Here is a 15990-nt window from a genome sequence, read left to right on the forward strand (position 1 = left end):
AATCATATCAAAGCAAGTTATTGGTTTGGCCCAAAAGTTCACTTATGTTCCCCATAAGGCTTTATTATGACCAACCTAGATAGCATATTCAAAAGCAGAGACATTACTTTGCCGACTAAGGTCCGTCTAGTCAAGGCTATGGTTTTTCCAGTAGTCATTTATGGATGTGAGTTGGACTGTGAAGAAGGCTGAGCGCCGAAGAGTTGATGCTTTTGAACTGTGGTGTTGGAGAAGACTCTTGAGAGTCCCTTGGACTGCAAGGAGATCCAGCCTGTCCATTCTGAAGGAGATCAGCCCTGGGTGTTCTTTGGAAGGAATGATGCTAAAGCTGGAACTCCAGTACTTTGGCCACCTCATGAGAAGAGTTGACTCACTGGAAAAGACTGTGATGCTGGGAGGGATTGGGGGCAGGAGGAGAAGGGGACAGCAGAGGATGAGATGGCTGGATGGCATCACTGACTCGATGTATGTGAGTCTGAGTGAACTCTGGGAGTTGGTGATGGACAGGGAGGCCTGGCATGCTGCGATTCATAGGGTCTCAAAGAGTCGGACATGACTGAGCGACTGAACTGAACTGAACTGAACCCAGTGCAGGCAGCAAGGATTCTGAGATTCCAGATTATGCCTTTTTTCATAATCTCTAGAATTCCCTTTGGTGGAACCACTTTTTAGATTATAGCTTAATGAACTTGTCATTATTGCACTTGGTCTAATACAAACACTACTAATTCCTAGAGTCGAACTGCACAGTACGTACTTGTGAACTCTCTATTCCCAAGATGGTCATGCATAACGATGAATAGTATTGCAGATTCTCTTTACTGAGAATATATGTTATCTTGTCCCAGTTGCTCTTTCCCTCTTTTTCCTCTATGTGCCTCTTTATGCCCAGAAGATCTTTTGAAGTATGTCTGGAACTTTTTTCTCCCCTCATTTCTTGAAAATGGAAAGATATTTGTTCACTAATGAATGGTCTGGTCAATCATGGTTTCTATATTTCCCCTCCCTACTTGCTTGCCTGTGGCTCTTTGTTTTTCTGGGTGCTGCATTTTTAAATGATTTTATTTACACACTATTTCAAAGGTGCTGCTCTCTTTCAAAATGGTATGATATAAATAAAAAGAATGTTGAGAACTCTGAGCCTAAAAAAGTATTGCTTTATTTCAGCCTGATGAGTGGGAGAAAAAGTTTCTCATGGTAATAATGCTGTTAAATGACAAGGCAATCAAGCCCTCACACTTTCATTTTTTCTTTGAAAAGACAAGCTTATAACTAGTATTGTGGGAGACATGACATCTGTAATCAAAAGAGCTTGACTTTAAAAGGAAAAGAATCTTATAAGGCTATCTAAAACAGGAAATTATTCTTGTCAAAATCATTAGCTCCCCACTAAGTTCAGATAGAATAGAACCTTTGTTAAATGACTGGGAAATGATTCTCCTGTGGGAATCTGATCTGTTATCCAAATTCCCTAGGAAGGAACAACAGTGGTAAGAATGAAGTATAAAATACATTACCATTTGAACCCTGTGGTAAGAAGTCATTTTTCTGCAGACCTTGACCACAAATGGAAAAAATACAATAGTCAGAAAGTTGTATGGATACTAATGTAGATATGTGAAAGGCAGGCAGACAGCAGTTAGATGATTTTTACAGAGGTTTCTCTGCATTTTGCTGTACCAGGTAATCCAAAGGCAATGATAGCTCATTCTGAGAGGCCCTTTGCAGGATTAAGGTAGGCCAATGAATTTAGTCTCTGACCAAATGTGAATTACAATCAAGATCATTTTAGAACTTCTTTTTTATTAAATAATTTTAAAAAGGGTTCTAGGGATTGGATTCACAGATCTGTATGTAAGAGTTTATATGTAAAATACAAATACACTATATAGTAGTTCTTTAACTCTTAAAGCAATCCTGAGTTGTATACTCTCTGTTATGTTCATTTTCCATATTTACGTAACTCAAAGCTCAGAAAGTTTATAGCTCTTATCAAATAAGTGTCAGAGATAATACTAAGTCTGGAAGTTGCTACTACATGTAGAGATGTTTATGAGAATATCATAACAGTTTCTCTATGTTTATTTGGGTATCATGATAGGTGATAATCATTTTTCACCTTTCTTCTTCCTCCCATTCTTATTTTTTCTCCTCACCCTCTTCCTCCTCCATCTATTGATTGATGACATTTTTGTATTCCAGAATATGTAATATTTTAGTCTTAGGTGACTGGGGAGAGATCAAAATTTCCTAAAGATATCTTGTAGGTCATTCTTTAAAGCCTTGTTAAAAAAATAAAAATAAAAAGTCCTGTTAAATTGAGATTTAGTTACTTTGCAAGAAAATAAAAAGACTCATTATTTCCTTTTAGCTATACATCTACTAGTCAACTCAAATATATTTAATTGTACATCTTAAGTGAAATATATCTGATTTGCAATTGAATGAAAGAATTGATGATCATGAAATTGTGTAGTTACATGTATGAGTAAGAGAGAATTTCCCACTCTTGGGAGCTTCAAAAAGAATATCTTATTATACTAAAAAAAAAAAAAAAAGGCCTCTTAAAAAGCCTCTCATATGAAGACATCTATACCAAATAGCCTCCGAAAGATCTTTAAAGCCTAATGTCCTTAAAAGTATGTTTTTATTTAGAACACATGGTACAGAACACAGGAATGGAGTCACTATCCAGAAACATTTATTTTTAACTACAGCAGAAATGAAAACATAAAAAAGTTGAGAAAAGGTAACAGTTTTGCTTTGTGTGTGTGTATATATATATACACATACATATATACATATATATATATATAAATTGAAGGATAATTACTTACAGAATTTTGTTGTTTTCTGTCAAATATCAACATTGTTAACCCCAAAGGCACCAATTAAAAATTTAATGAGAAATCTAATGAATAGAGAAGGGTCCTAATGGAGGCAAAAGCACAATTAATTTGGAGGGAAAACAAGCAGGGACTCTGTGACCTTCTGGAAGGGTGGGATTGGGAGGGAGATAGGAAGGAGGCTTGGAAGGAAGGGGACATGAGTATACCTATCCCTGATTCTTGATGTATGACAGTAAGCCACAAAACTCTGTAAAGAAGTTAGCCTTCAATTAAAAAAATAAAGTGGAAAAAAAAAAATGAAGATACAAGTTAAAAAAGTAATTGGAACTAATGAATGAAAATGACTTGCGGAGAGACTGAAGAAAAGTGGCAAAAAAGAATACCGTTTCTTTGTTGTAGGAAACAACAGTGAAAGTTGTAAAATAAGAAGAACACTGAAACTACTTTGTGATAGAGAAAAGTAAAGGCAGAAGGAGCCCAGGGAAGACCCTGCATATATATTGTCACCAAGACTTTGTTTTTCTAAGTTATTTGATGCACATTTTTGATTCTAACATCACCACTCACTTCCATTGACCACTACTCTTACTGAGTGTGATTTTTGCTTTGCACCACTTTTGGAGACTTAAGCTGCCAGTTACTTGAGTTCTGATGTATTCTCATTACAAAAATATTCAGGATCCAGAAAAGAGTAAAAGAGGGGCAAAGAAAGAAGGTTTCTTGGCTCCTGGATTTTGACCCAAGTCCCTTCAACCAAGAATACACTCTGTATTTTAAAAGAAGTAAAGGCAGAACAAACAATTTTGCTGTTGTGTTGTTTTAGTTTTTGCTGATTCTTAAAATATCTCCCTTTTTTTTGTATCTCTTTAACCCCAGACAATTTTCAATGTTCTTGATACATTTTAAATTACTTTTCTTTCAAGTTTCTATTCTTTTTGTAAAATAGTGAGGATCTAAAACTTTCTAGGGGTCATGCATGTGGCAAAATTCTAGTGTTTATAACATTTTATATTCACCAGGGAAGCCAATTTAATAATATAATTTATATTATCATATATTAAATTATATATATAAGGTATATATATTTATATATATTATATATTAAATTACATAGTATATTTATATTTTATTTGAAATATAGTTGATTTGGGCTTCCCTGGTGGATCAGATGGTAAAGAATCCACCTGCAATGCGGTAGACCTTGGTTTGATCCCTGGATTGGGAAGATCCCCTAGAGGAGGACATGGAAACCTACCCCAGTATGCTTGCCTGAAGAATCCCCATGGACAGAGTAGCCTAACAGACTACATAGAGTGATTTTACTTCAGATATGTTTCATTGTGATTCAGTATTTTTATAGTTTATATTCCACTATAGATCACATTGCCAACATCCGCTAGATCATCGAAAAAGCAAGAGAGTTCCAGAAAAACATGTATTTCTGCTTTATTGACTATGACAAAGCCTTTGACTGTGTGGATCACAATAAACTGTGGAAAATTCTGAAAGAGATGGAATACCAGACAACCTGACCTGCCTCTTGAGAAATCTATATACAGGTCAGGAAGCAACAGTTAGAACTGGACATGGAACAACAGACTGGTTCCAAATAGGAAAAGGAGTACGTCAAGGCTGTATATTGTCACCCTGCTCATTTAACTTATATGCAGAGTTGACTCATTGGAAAAGACCCTGATGCTCAGAGGGAATGGGGGCAGGAGGAGAAGGGGACAGCCAATGGTAAGATGGCTGGATGACATCACCGATTGGATGGACATGAGTCTGAGTAAAGTCTGGGATTTGGTGATGGACAGGGAGGCCTGGTGTGCTGCAGTCCATGGGGTCGCAAAGAGTCAGACACGGCTGAGCAGCTGAAATGAACTGAATAGGTTATTACAAGATAATGGGTTTAATTCCTTGGTCTATACAGAACATCCTCATTGTTTGTCTAATTTTTAAAAGTAGTTTGTATATGTTAACAACACAAATTTGTGCCTCTGCTTCCCTCTCTTCTTTGGTAACCACAAGTTTGTTTTCTACATCTGTGACTCTGTTTCTGTTTTGTAAATATATTCATTTGTATTATTATTATTTTTTTAGATTCAACATATGAGTGCTACCATATAATATTTGTATTTCTCTTTCTGACTTACATCATTTAGTATGACATGCTCTAGGTCCATCCCTGTTGCAACAAATAGCAATACTGCATTATTTTTTATGGCTAAGTAATATTCCATCATGTGTATAAGTACCACATCTTCTTTATCTATTCATCTATTGATGAATATATAGGTTGCTTCCATGACTTGGCTATTGCAAATAGTGCTGTTATGAAAATTAGAGTACATACATCTTTTTGAATTAGAGTTTTTGTCTTTTCTATATATATGCCCAGGAGTAGAATTGCTGAGTCATATGGTAGCTCTGTTTTTAGTTTTTTAAAAGGACCCTCCATATTGTTTCCATGTAAGTGGTTTGCCCTAATTTACATCCCCACCAACAGTATCAGAGGGTTCTCTTTTCTCCACACCAACAACTCCAGCATTTATTATTTGTAAATATTTTGATGATAGCCATTTTTCTGATGTGAGGTGATATCTTGTGATTTTAATTTGTGTTTGTCTAATAATTTACAATGTTAAGCATCATTTTACATGCCAATTGTCCATCTGTATGTCTTCCTTGGAGAAATAAATGTCTCTTAAGGTCTTTTGTCAATTTTTTGATTAGTTGGTTTTTTTTTTTTTTTTGATATTGAGTTGTATGGTCTGTGTGTATATTTTGAAAATTGAACCCTTGTTGGTAACATTTGTGAATATTTTCTCCCATTCCAAAGGTTATGCTTTCATTTGGTTGATGGTTTCCTTTTGTGTGTGAAACTTTTAAATCTAATTATGTCCTGATTATTTATTTTTGCTTTTTCTTCTTTGGCCTAGGAATTGATCCAATAAAATGTTGCTAAGATTTATGCTGGGGTATTCCACATATGTTCATGTCTTTTAAGCCTTACATTTAGATATTCAAACAATCTTGAGTTTATTTTTGTACATAGCAGGAACGAAAGTTCTAATCTCCTTATTTTACATGTGACTGTGTAGTTTACCCAGCACCACTTGTTGAAGAGACTGTGTTTTCCCCACTGTATATTCTTAAGGTCTTTGTCATAGATTACTTGACCATAGTGCATCTGTGGGTTTATTTCTGCACTGTTTCTCCCCGGCCATTGATCTATATGTCTCTGTTTGTACCATTACCAGCTATTTTGATTACTGCAGGTTTCTAGAATAGTCTGAAATTATGAACGGTTTTTTAACTCCCCCACATTCCCCTCACCCCAGAATTTCATTGGCAATTTGGGATTTTTGTGGTTTCATATAAATTTTAGGACTATTTTTTTTCCTAGTTCTGTGAAAAATTTCATGGTTATTTTGTTAGGGATAGCTTCGGGTAATATGGCCATATTAATAATGTTAATTATTCAATCCAATAACATAACTTTTCATTTCTTTGAATCATCTTCAGTTTTTATCAGTGCTTTATAGTTTCCAAAGAATAAGTTTTTCACTGCTTTGGTTAAATGTATCCCTGGCATTGTTTTGTTTTGTTTTTGATACAGTTTTAAATATAATTTTTTTAACTTTATGATAATTTATTGTTAGTGTATAGATATGCAACATATTTCTTTCTATTGATTTTGTATGGTGCAAACTTGCTAAATTAATTTATTGGTTCTAACAGTTTTAGGGTGGAGACTTCAGGGTTCTCTGTACAGATTATCATGCCATCTGCGATGCATGATAATTTTAAATCCTTCTTTCCAATGTGGATTTTTTTTTTTTCCTGTCTGTTTCTGTGGCTAGTACTTCTGGCACTATGTTAAATAGAAATGCTAAAAGTGGGTATCTTTGTCTTGTTCCTGAATTTAGCAAGATAGCTTTCAGTCTTTCATCACTAAGTATTAGATTAGCTGTGGGTTTGTCATAAGTAGCCTTTATTATGCTAAGATATGTTCCCTCTTTACCCACTTTGATGAGAGTTTTTATCATGAATGAACATTGAATTTTGCCAAATGCTTTTTTTTACATCTGTTGAAACGGTCATATGTTTTTGTCTTTCCTTTGTTAATGTGGTATATCACCTTGATTGATTTGTATATGTTGAAACATACTTGTCACCTGGAATAAATTTGATTTCTTCATGTGTGTGATCTTTTGTATGTATTGTTGGATTGCTAATATTCTGAGATTTTTGCATCTGTATTCACCAAAGAATTGGCTTGTAAGTTCTTTTTCTTTTATTTTTTTTGTAGTGTGTTTGTCTGGTAATTATCTTTTATTTCCTTTTCTTGCCTACCTGCTGTGGCTATGACTTCTAATACTCTTTAAATAAGTGATAAAAGTGTGATTCCTTGTCTTGTTGCTGATCTTACCAAAATGAAAAAAAAAAAAAGAAATTTCACTTTTCACTATTGAGTATAATGCAAACTTTGTTCTTGACATATATAACTTTATTGTATGGAGGTATAGTCCCTCTTTTCCACTTTTTTTTTTTTTTTTGCTTCTTTGGTTTTTTTTTTTTATCATGAATGCATATTAAATTTTGTCAAATACTTTTTCTACATGATCATATGTTTTATAGTCTTCATTTTGTTATGTTACAATGATTTACGGGTATTAAATCATCCTTCATGTCTAGAATAAATTCTACTTTACCATGGTATATTATCCATTAAATGTATTGTTTAATTTGATTTACAAGTATTTCAGAATTTTTGTATCTATGCTCATCATGGATAATGATTTTTTTAAAATAGTATAATATATTTTAATCTATTGAGCATTTAAAACCTTGATCTAAATGTATGTGTTTGAGTGTGTGTGCATTTACACATAGCATAAATAAACATTTATCTACAGTTATCATTTATAGTAGAAATTTGTACATAAAGCTATTTAACTTAATTTTATGACAGAATTTTAAATAATGTTCACAATACTAAAAATAAATATAGATTACATCAGAAAAGAAACAGATCAATATAACTATTTAGCCTAACCTCAATAGAAAACAAAACAAAAAGAAATTCACCTTCTAAATTTTTGGTAAAACCATCTATTTCTTCCATCCTGAAAAGGATCACAAGTAATTATAAAATAATGAAGGAGGATAGTGATCATCAGGAGGAAATTTTTGAGGATCTAAAATTTAGTTCAGCATAATTCAAGTTTAAATTGGACTTGAGAAAATAACTAAGAAGGAATGCTAGTTGTGTGTGCCTCTCTGTGATACAGAGGTAAGAGAAATGACAGTAGAGACATATTAGTCAAGACTTCCAAAACATTTTGTATAGTTAAGCATAGTTCTATCTAGTAAGATAATTTAGAAGAAGTTTGGAATTCCTATATGCAGGCAAATCTTTCTTGGAAGATAAATGCTAGTAAGATAAAGCATTTAAAACTGGAATAACTTTAAGAAGACTGAATCACAAAGAGGATAAGGAGGTCTGACCCATGGTTTTTTTTTTAATTAAAATTTTTATTTTTACTTTATTTTACTTTACACTACTGTATTGGTTTTGGCATACATTGACATGAATCCGCCACAGGTGTACATGAGTTCCCAAACATGAACCCCCCTCCCACCTCCCACCCCACATCATCCCTCCGGATCATCCCTGTGCACCAGCCCCAAGCATCCTTCATCCTGCATCGAACATAGACTGGCAATTCGTTTCTTACAAGATAGTATACATGTTTCAATGCCATTCTCCCAAATCATCCCACCCTCTCCCTCTCCCTCAGAGTCCAAAAGTCCGCTCAACACGTCTGTGTCTCTTTTGCTGTCTTGCATGCAGGGTCATCATTACCATCTTTCTAAATTCCATACATATGTGTTAGTATACCATATTGGTGTTTTTCTTTCTGGCTTACTTCACTCTGTATAATCGGCTCCAGTTTCATGACCCATGTTTTTTAATGAATGCCACAGTATCTGTTAAGAGACAAAACAGAGATCAAGATCCTGTTTTCATCCCTCAAGACTTGAAAATTAAAGATTTCCTGTATTTGAATTCCAGTTCTTATGTCTGCTAAGTTTTGAATTTCATTGTTTGATAAGTTAAAATATTGATAGGAATTTGAGCATCTCATATCGTGTTTAGGGAAGGTTAAATTATATAACATGAAAGTTCCCAACATAAATTATTTAATCATTTAAAAAAAAATGTGTCTGGGGGCCGCGCGCGCGGCGGCGTTTGAATGGCCATTCCTGGATCTCGGCCGGGGAGCCGAGGGAGAGTCTGGGCTGCCGGGCGCAGTCGGTCAGCGCCTGTGCTTGGCGGAGGCGCCGGGGTACCATGAGGCGCCGGTGTTTAAGAGATTATGGCATCTGAAACCCACAATGTTAAAAAACGCAACTTTTGTAATAATACTGAGGATCATTCCATTGATCTTCCTAGAAAAAGGATCTCTAATTTCACTAATAAGAACATGAAGGAGGTTAAGAAATCTCCAAAACAGTTGGCTGCTTACATAACTAGAACAGTTGGACAAGCTGTGAAAAGCCCAGATAAACTACGTAAGGTGATCTATAGAAGAAAGAAAGTTCATCATCCTATTCAAAATCCTTGTTACAGAAAAAAGCAGTCCCCTAAAAGTGGGGGCTGTGTCATGGCAAATAAAGAAAATGAACTGGCTTGTGCAGGCCACCTCCCTGAAAAATTACGGCATGAGAGTCGAACATATTTGATTAACTCCAGTGATTCTGGTTCTTCACAGACAGAAAGCCCATCATCAAAATATAGTGGCTTTTTTTCTGAGGTTTCTCAGGACCATGAAGCAATGGCACAGGTTTTGTTCAGCAGGAATTTGAGACTGAATGTAGCTTTAACTTTCTGGAGAAAGAGAAGTATTAGTGAACTTGTAGCATATTTAGTAAGGATAGAGGACCTTGGAGTTGTGGTAGATTGCCTTCCCGTGCTCACCAATAGTTTACAGGAGGAAAAACAGTATATCTCACTTGGCTGCTGTGTAGATTTGTTGCCTCTAGTAAAGTCACTACTTAAAAGCAGATTTGAAGAATATATAATAGTTGGTTTAAACTGGCTTCAAGCAGTCATAAAAAGGTGGTGGTCAGAACTATCATCCAAAACAGAAGTTGTGAATGATGGAAATATTCAGATTTTAAAACAGCAGTTAAGTGGGTTGTGGGAGCAGGAAAACCATCTTACTTTGGTTCCAGGATATACTGGTAATATAGCCAAGGATGTAGATGCTTATTTATTACAGTTGCATTGAAAGACTTCATCTATAGCATTTGGCTATTCAAAACATCCTTGGACTATATGATTTCCCCAAAAATATCTCATCTGAGAACTGTGAACTATGGAAGAAATCAAAACCATTTTTTCCTCTAAAGAAACGTATGATGAAACCACTAATGAAATGCTACCGATCTGCTTCACATTGAAGTGGAAAAAGATCCAAAAGGAGCAGCTTCAGCTTCAATGAGGTGAAAGTGCACTACGAAGATTGTTCACCTCTGCTGCATTTGGGATTTATATGGTTATATGGTAACATTGTTTAAGAACTATTGGGTCTTAATGCAATCCTGCATAAGAATATAATTTATACTATGTGAAAAATAAGACAGGACTTATTACTAGGAATCACAGAGACCAATCATCATTACTTTTTTTTAAGATTGTGTTTTATAAGAAAACACTTATATGTGTGCAGCTACTATTTTCTTATGTTGAAAAGACTTTGAAAGTTTAAACCATTATAGCAAATAATCAGTACTAAAAGTTTTTTGTTCTCACTGAGATACTGTGTATGCAAAATGCCTTAATTATTAATAAGCCAATGTGTATGATAACAATATCTGTTTAAGAAAATTAAAAGCAACCATGCTTCTGGCATGATAAAATCATGGAATTAAATCAGGGGTTTCCATTCATGTAGAATGTTGTTAAAACTTATTCTACACCATTCTTAAAACTTGAGAACATTTTTAGTATCTCTGATTTTTTTTTTTTTGCCAGAATCATGTCATGTATGTATGTATGTGTTACTCCTATATTTAAGAAAAAGGCGAATCTGTATTTGTATGAATGCTTAACTGGAAATGTCTATGGAATTGACTAATTTATATTCACTTTTTATTGTATATAGATTTCTGATATTTTCAGTTCTGTATCATTTAAAGTTTTCTTCATTTGAGTAAATTGACTAAATATTTAAAAAAAAAATGTGTCTGGTTTTATGTGAGAGAATAAGACTCCTTGATATAAAATTGGTGTCCAGATTTGTGTGAGGGAAAGATATACTGAGATGGCATTTTTTTTAAGTAATAAATAATTTGTTGTCCTCTGTGCTGAATATTTTGAAAAATGTTTGGTAGAGTGGAAGGATACTCTATAAATCTGAAATTTGTTTATTTTTTGACCTAATCCTTTATTTCAAATTAGTATAATATTAAAAGCCATGAAATTAAAAGACTCCTTGGAAGAAAAGTTATGACCGACCTAGATAGCATATTCAAAAGCAGACACATTACTTTGCCAACTAAGGTCCTTCTAGTCAAGGCTATGGTTTTTCCAGTGGTCATGTATGGATGTGAGAACTGGAGTGTGAAGAAGGCTGAGCGCCAAAGAATTGATGCTTTTTCACTGTGGTGTTGGAGGACACTCTTGAGAGGCCCTTGGACTGCAAGGAGATCCAACCAGTCCATTCTGAAGGAGATCAGCCCTGGGTGTTCTTTGGAAGGAATGATGCTAAAGCTGAAACTCCAGTACTTTGGCCACCTCATGTGAAGAGTTGACTCATTGCAAAAGACTGATGCTGGGAGGGATTGGGGGCAGGAGGAGAAGGGGACGACAGAGGATGAGATGGCTGGATGGCATCACGGACTCGATGGATGTGAGTCTGAGTGGACTCTAGGAGATGGTGTTGAACAGGGAGGCCTGGCATGCTGTGATTCATGGGGTTGCAAAGAGTCAGACACGACTGAGTGACTGAACTGAACTGAACTGAAAAGCACATGCTAATCCAATTATGTGGTTTTCAGGCTTGGTAAATATGTTTTGATATTGGTAATAAGCAATCTTATATGGTCTGAGCATATTGAAAAAGTAAAATCACTGATTCCATTATGTTTTTCTCCCTGGGAGTGAAAAAAATATATATAGAGAGAAGATACTTTCACAGATACATACCCAGGATGATTTATGGGGCTGAAGAATCAAGATACATGTTTGACTTTACAGAGAACTTAAATTTTTAGTTAGAAATAACTTGCTTGCAATAATACTCAATTAAAGTGTAGAAGAGAAATCAGAGGTGTGTCTGAGTTGCTTTATAACAAATCCAGAAGTCTGTTTAAATGTAAATGATATCACCAGGACTAATTCATCTCCAGTTTTTTCTACTAACTTTGCTTTATTCTCACTTCACAGCATCCCTAAATTCATATCTTCTCAGGTTTAAGTCCTTTGCAGTGGTTTGTATTTGCATTTAATTTACTGATGAATGAAGTACGCATCCCTGAGCTAATCACTATAACTAGAGGAATGTACCTCTTAATTGGTTTAGGCATAAGTCACATTTTCCATCCTGGACTACTTTGTTGCAAGAAGTGTCAATATCTATTATAAATGATGCATAATTCCACTTTAGTGTCATTGGTTTTTAAAAAGATACATCCATAATTAACATCTGGTATTGAGGTAAAGACTGTTACTGTCATTGTTCAGTTGCTCAGCCATATCTGACTCTTTGCAGCCCATGGACTGCAGCACGCCAGGCTTCCCTGTCCTTCTCTATCTCCTGGAGTTTGCCTGGACTCATATCCATTGAGTCAATGATGCCATCCAACCATCTTGTCTTCTTTAGTTCCCTTCTCCTCCTGCCCTGAATCTTTCCTAGTCTCAGGGTCTTTTCAGATAAGTCAGCTTTTCGCATCAGGTGGCCAAAGTATTGGAGCTTCAGCATCAGTCCTTCCAATGAATATCCAGAGTTCATTTTCTTTAGGATTGACTGGTTTGATCTCCTTGAAGTCCAAGGAACTCTCAAGAGTCTTCTCCACCACCACATTTCAAAAGCATCGATTCTTTGGTGGTCAGCCTTCTTTTGTGTTTTAAATTAATTAATTTATTTTAACTGGTAAATAATTCATTTACAATATTGTGACGGTTTTTGCCATACATCAATATGAATCGGTCACAGGCATACATGTGTCCACTTGATACTGAACTCCCCTCCCAATCTATACCCACTCTAATCCTCTGGATTGTCCCAGAGCAATATCTTCATGTGCCCTGCTTCATGCATCAGGCTTGCACTGATCATCTGTTTTAATATGATAATGTACATGTTTCAATGTTATTCTCTCAAATCATCCCACCCTCACCTTCTCCCACTGAATCCAAAAGTCTGTTCTTTACATCAGTGTCTACTTTGCTGCCCTTCATGTAGCCTTCTTTATGGTCCAACTCTCACTTCTGTACATTACTACTGGAAAAACCATAGCTTTAAGCATGAGGACCATTCTCGGCAAAGTGATGTCTTTTAATTTCATGGCTGCAGTCACCGTCCACAGTGATTTTGGAGGACAAGGAAATAAAGTCTGTCACTGTTTCTATTATTTCCCCATCTATTTGCCATGAAGTGATGGGACCGGATCTTAGTTTCTTAAATGTTGAGTTTTAAGCCAGCTGTTTCACTCTCCTCTTTCACCTTCATAGAGGCTCATTAGTTTGTTTTCACTTTCTGCCATTAAAGTAGTCTCATCTACATAATCTGAGGTTACTGGCATTTTTCCCAGCACTCTTAATTCCATTTTAAGCCTCATCCAGACTGGCATTACACATTTTGTCCTCTGCATATAAGTTAAATAAAGAGGGTGACAACATACAGCCTAGATATATTCCTTTCCCAGTTTTGAACCAGTCCAGTGTTCCATGTTTGGCTCTAACTGTTGCTTCTTGACCTGCATACAGCTTTCTCAGGAGGCAGGTAAGATGGTCTGGTAGACCCATCTCTTAAAGAATTTTCCATAGTTTGTTGTGATCCACACAGTCAAAGGCTTTAGCGTAGTCAATGAAGCAGAAGTAGATGTTTTCTGGATCTCTCTTGCTTTCTGCACTGCATGTTTCAGTGAATGCTGGCAATTTGATCTCTGATTCCTCTGCATTTTCTAAATCCAGCTTGTACATCTGGAAGTTCTTTGTGAACATATTGTTGAAGCCTACCTTGAAGGATTTTGAGCACTACCTTACTAGCATGTGCAAAGAGCACAATTGTGTGGTAGTTTGAACATTTGTTGGCATTGCCCTTCTTATTGTGGTGTCTTCTCTTTTTGCAGAATACGTGCTTGAGGACACTCAGACTCTTAATAACTGTGGAATGTGAGATCAGTAGTTGTGACACATGGACTTAGTTGCCCAGGGCATGTGAAATCTTCCTGGACCAGGGATCAAACCCATGCACTCTGCATTGGCAGGCAGATTCTTAATCACTGGGGGGAAGTCCTGTAAATTAAGTTTCTTGAGTTAAAATTTCTAACCTTTTACATTGTTATTATTTTGTGTATGTATTATATTTCAAATACCAAATATTTAAAAGGATGACAAAGTTTTAATGACAGATACTTTTTATTTCCTACCTGTGAGAAAATGCTAGACTTAAATGTCCTTAGAAATTTCTCACACCTTTATTTTCAGATTGTTTTGAATTTTTTCTAGAAATGTTATGCTGTTTATTTTTGCTTTGGTAATTTGTATGATTTTTTGGTTTTGTTTTATTATTGTCATCACCATTTCTCCTCTTTATATTTAGCTAAATGAATTAGCATAAACTAAGGGACTAATCTCCCCAAATATATCAAACTTTAAGCAAGTGAGAATTTTAATAATTATTTGCCTGGAGGTGGTTGTCCTCCTAGGCTACTGATTCATGACTTCTTCAGAGGACTAATGACTAAACCACTGAATATTGTGGGATGTCTATGAAAGTGCTACAGGCTACTTACATGTCTGCAAAGTTTGAAATAATGTTAAAACAATCAAACGTCTTTAGAAATGCATGTATGTGATGGATAACCAGGAAGACACTCTTGGGGCAACAGCATTGTCTAAGAAGTGTGCTATTATAGACCCAAACTGATCACTTGTTTTCTGGTAGTGGCAAGTCATTTAATTTCTGTAGGTCTCAGCTTTCCTATTTGGAAGTGAGAATAATAAATTATGCCTCATAGAGATATTATATACACTTGGAAATGCATTGAGACACTCTGTATACTATAGAACAGAATTATATTTTAACCAGTTGGGCCTTCTGGTTTCCCACACTGGGCTTCACTGAATGACTTTGTTGCATCTTGACATCAGTGTGGCTCTGAGTGTAGCCTTCAAGTTTGCAATAACATAAATTTGATTCTGTTATTATAACCCTAACTTGTCAAGAGAACAACATACAAAACCAAAGGCCAGTTCATGATTTATATAAAATACATATTTTCAATGTGCACAGTACTAATAAATACTGACATACTTTGATAAATGTTAAGAGTCCCTAGTAAGTTAAATAAGTGATAATAAAGTTACCCTAGTGAGTGTGGAATAATAGGTAAGGAAGATGGAAAATTTTGAGGGATAATTCTCCCACACTGTATAAAAACCTCCTTCTCCACAACAGCTATCTCCCTTTTAACAAGAATGATTCCCAGATACTTCTGCCACTCGAAGGATAATAGCATTGAAATATTTTTACTCTGACTCTATTTGTATTAAGGGTTCTTTCCAGTAGAATGATCATATTTTAGGCATCATATAATACTGATTAGTTTTAACTTAAATAATTCCATTTCATACAATAAATGCTTCTAGAGAGATGCTGTTCTATAATCAGACCTGACCCCCAGCTCAAAATGTAACTTTAATTGATTAAAAGTCAAGGGAAAACATGTTAAAATTTGTATGATTTTGCTCAAATGACCTGAAGATTCTCTGTCTTTGGTCACCTATTCAGACAGATTTGAAAGCTGTATTGCCTACTAGAATTACCTGAAAGCAAATGTTAAAATCTTGGTCCAACCATCTAAACATTCTAATTAAATCATATGACATAAATATTATTATTAC

General features: G+C 35.3%; 2 protein-coding genes across 2 annotated transcripts in view; both read left to right on the top strand.

Annotated features, from left to right (window-relative positions):
* LRP1B (LDL receptor related protein 1B) overlaps positions 1 to 15990 on the top strand; it is a 1834206-nt gene that overhangs the window by 559339 nt on the left and 1258877 nt on the right. The window lies entirely within an intron of this gene.
* On the top strand, positions 9233 to 10147 carry LOC128065370 (KATNB1-like protein 1). Its single transcript, XM_052658558.1, has one exon. It carries the CDS (start codon positions 9233 to 9235, stop codon positions 10145 to 10147), a length of 915 nt encoding a protein of 304 aa, XP_052514518.1.

This window comes from Budorcas taxicolor, chromosome 2 (genome assembly GCF_023091745.1).
Source record: "Budorcas taxicolor isolate Tak-1 chromosome 2, Takin1.1, whole genome shotgun sequence".
NCBI classification, from domain to species: Eukaryota; Metazoa; Chordata; class Mammalia; order Artiodactyla; family Bovidae; genus Budorcas; species Budorcas taxicolor.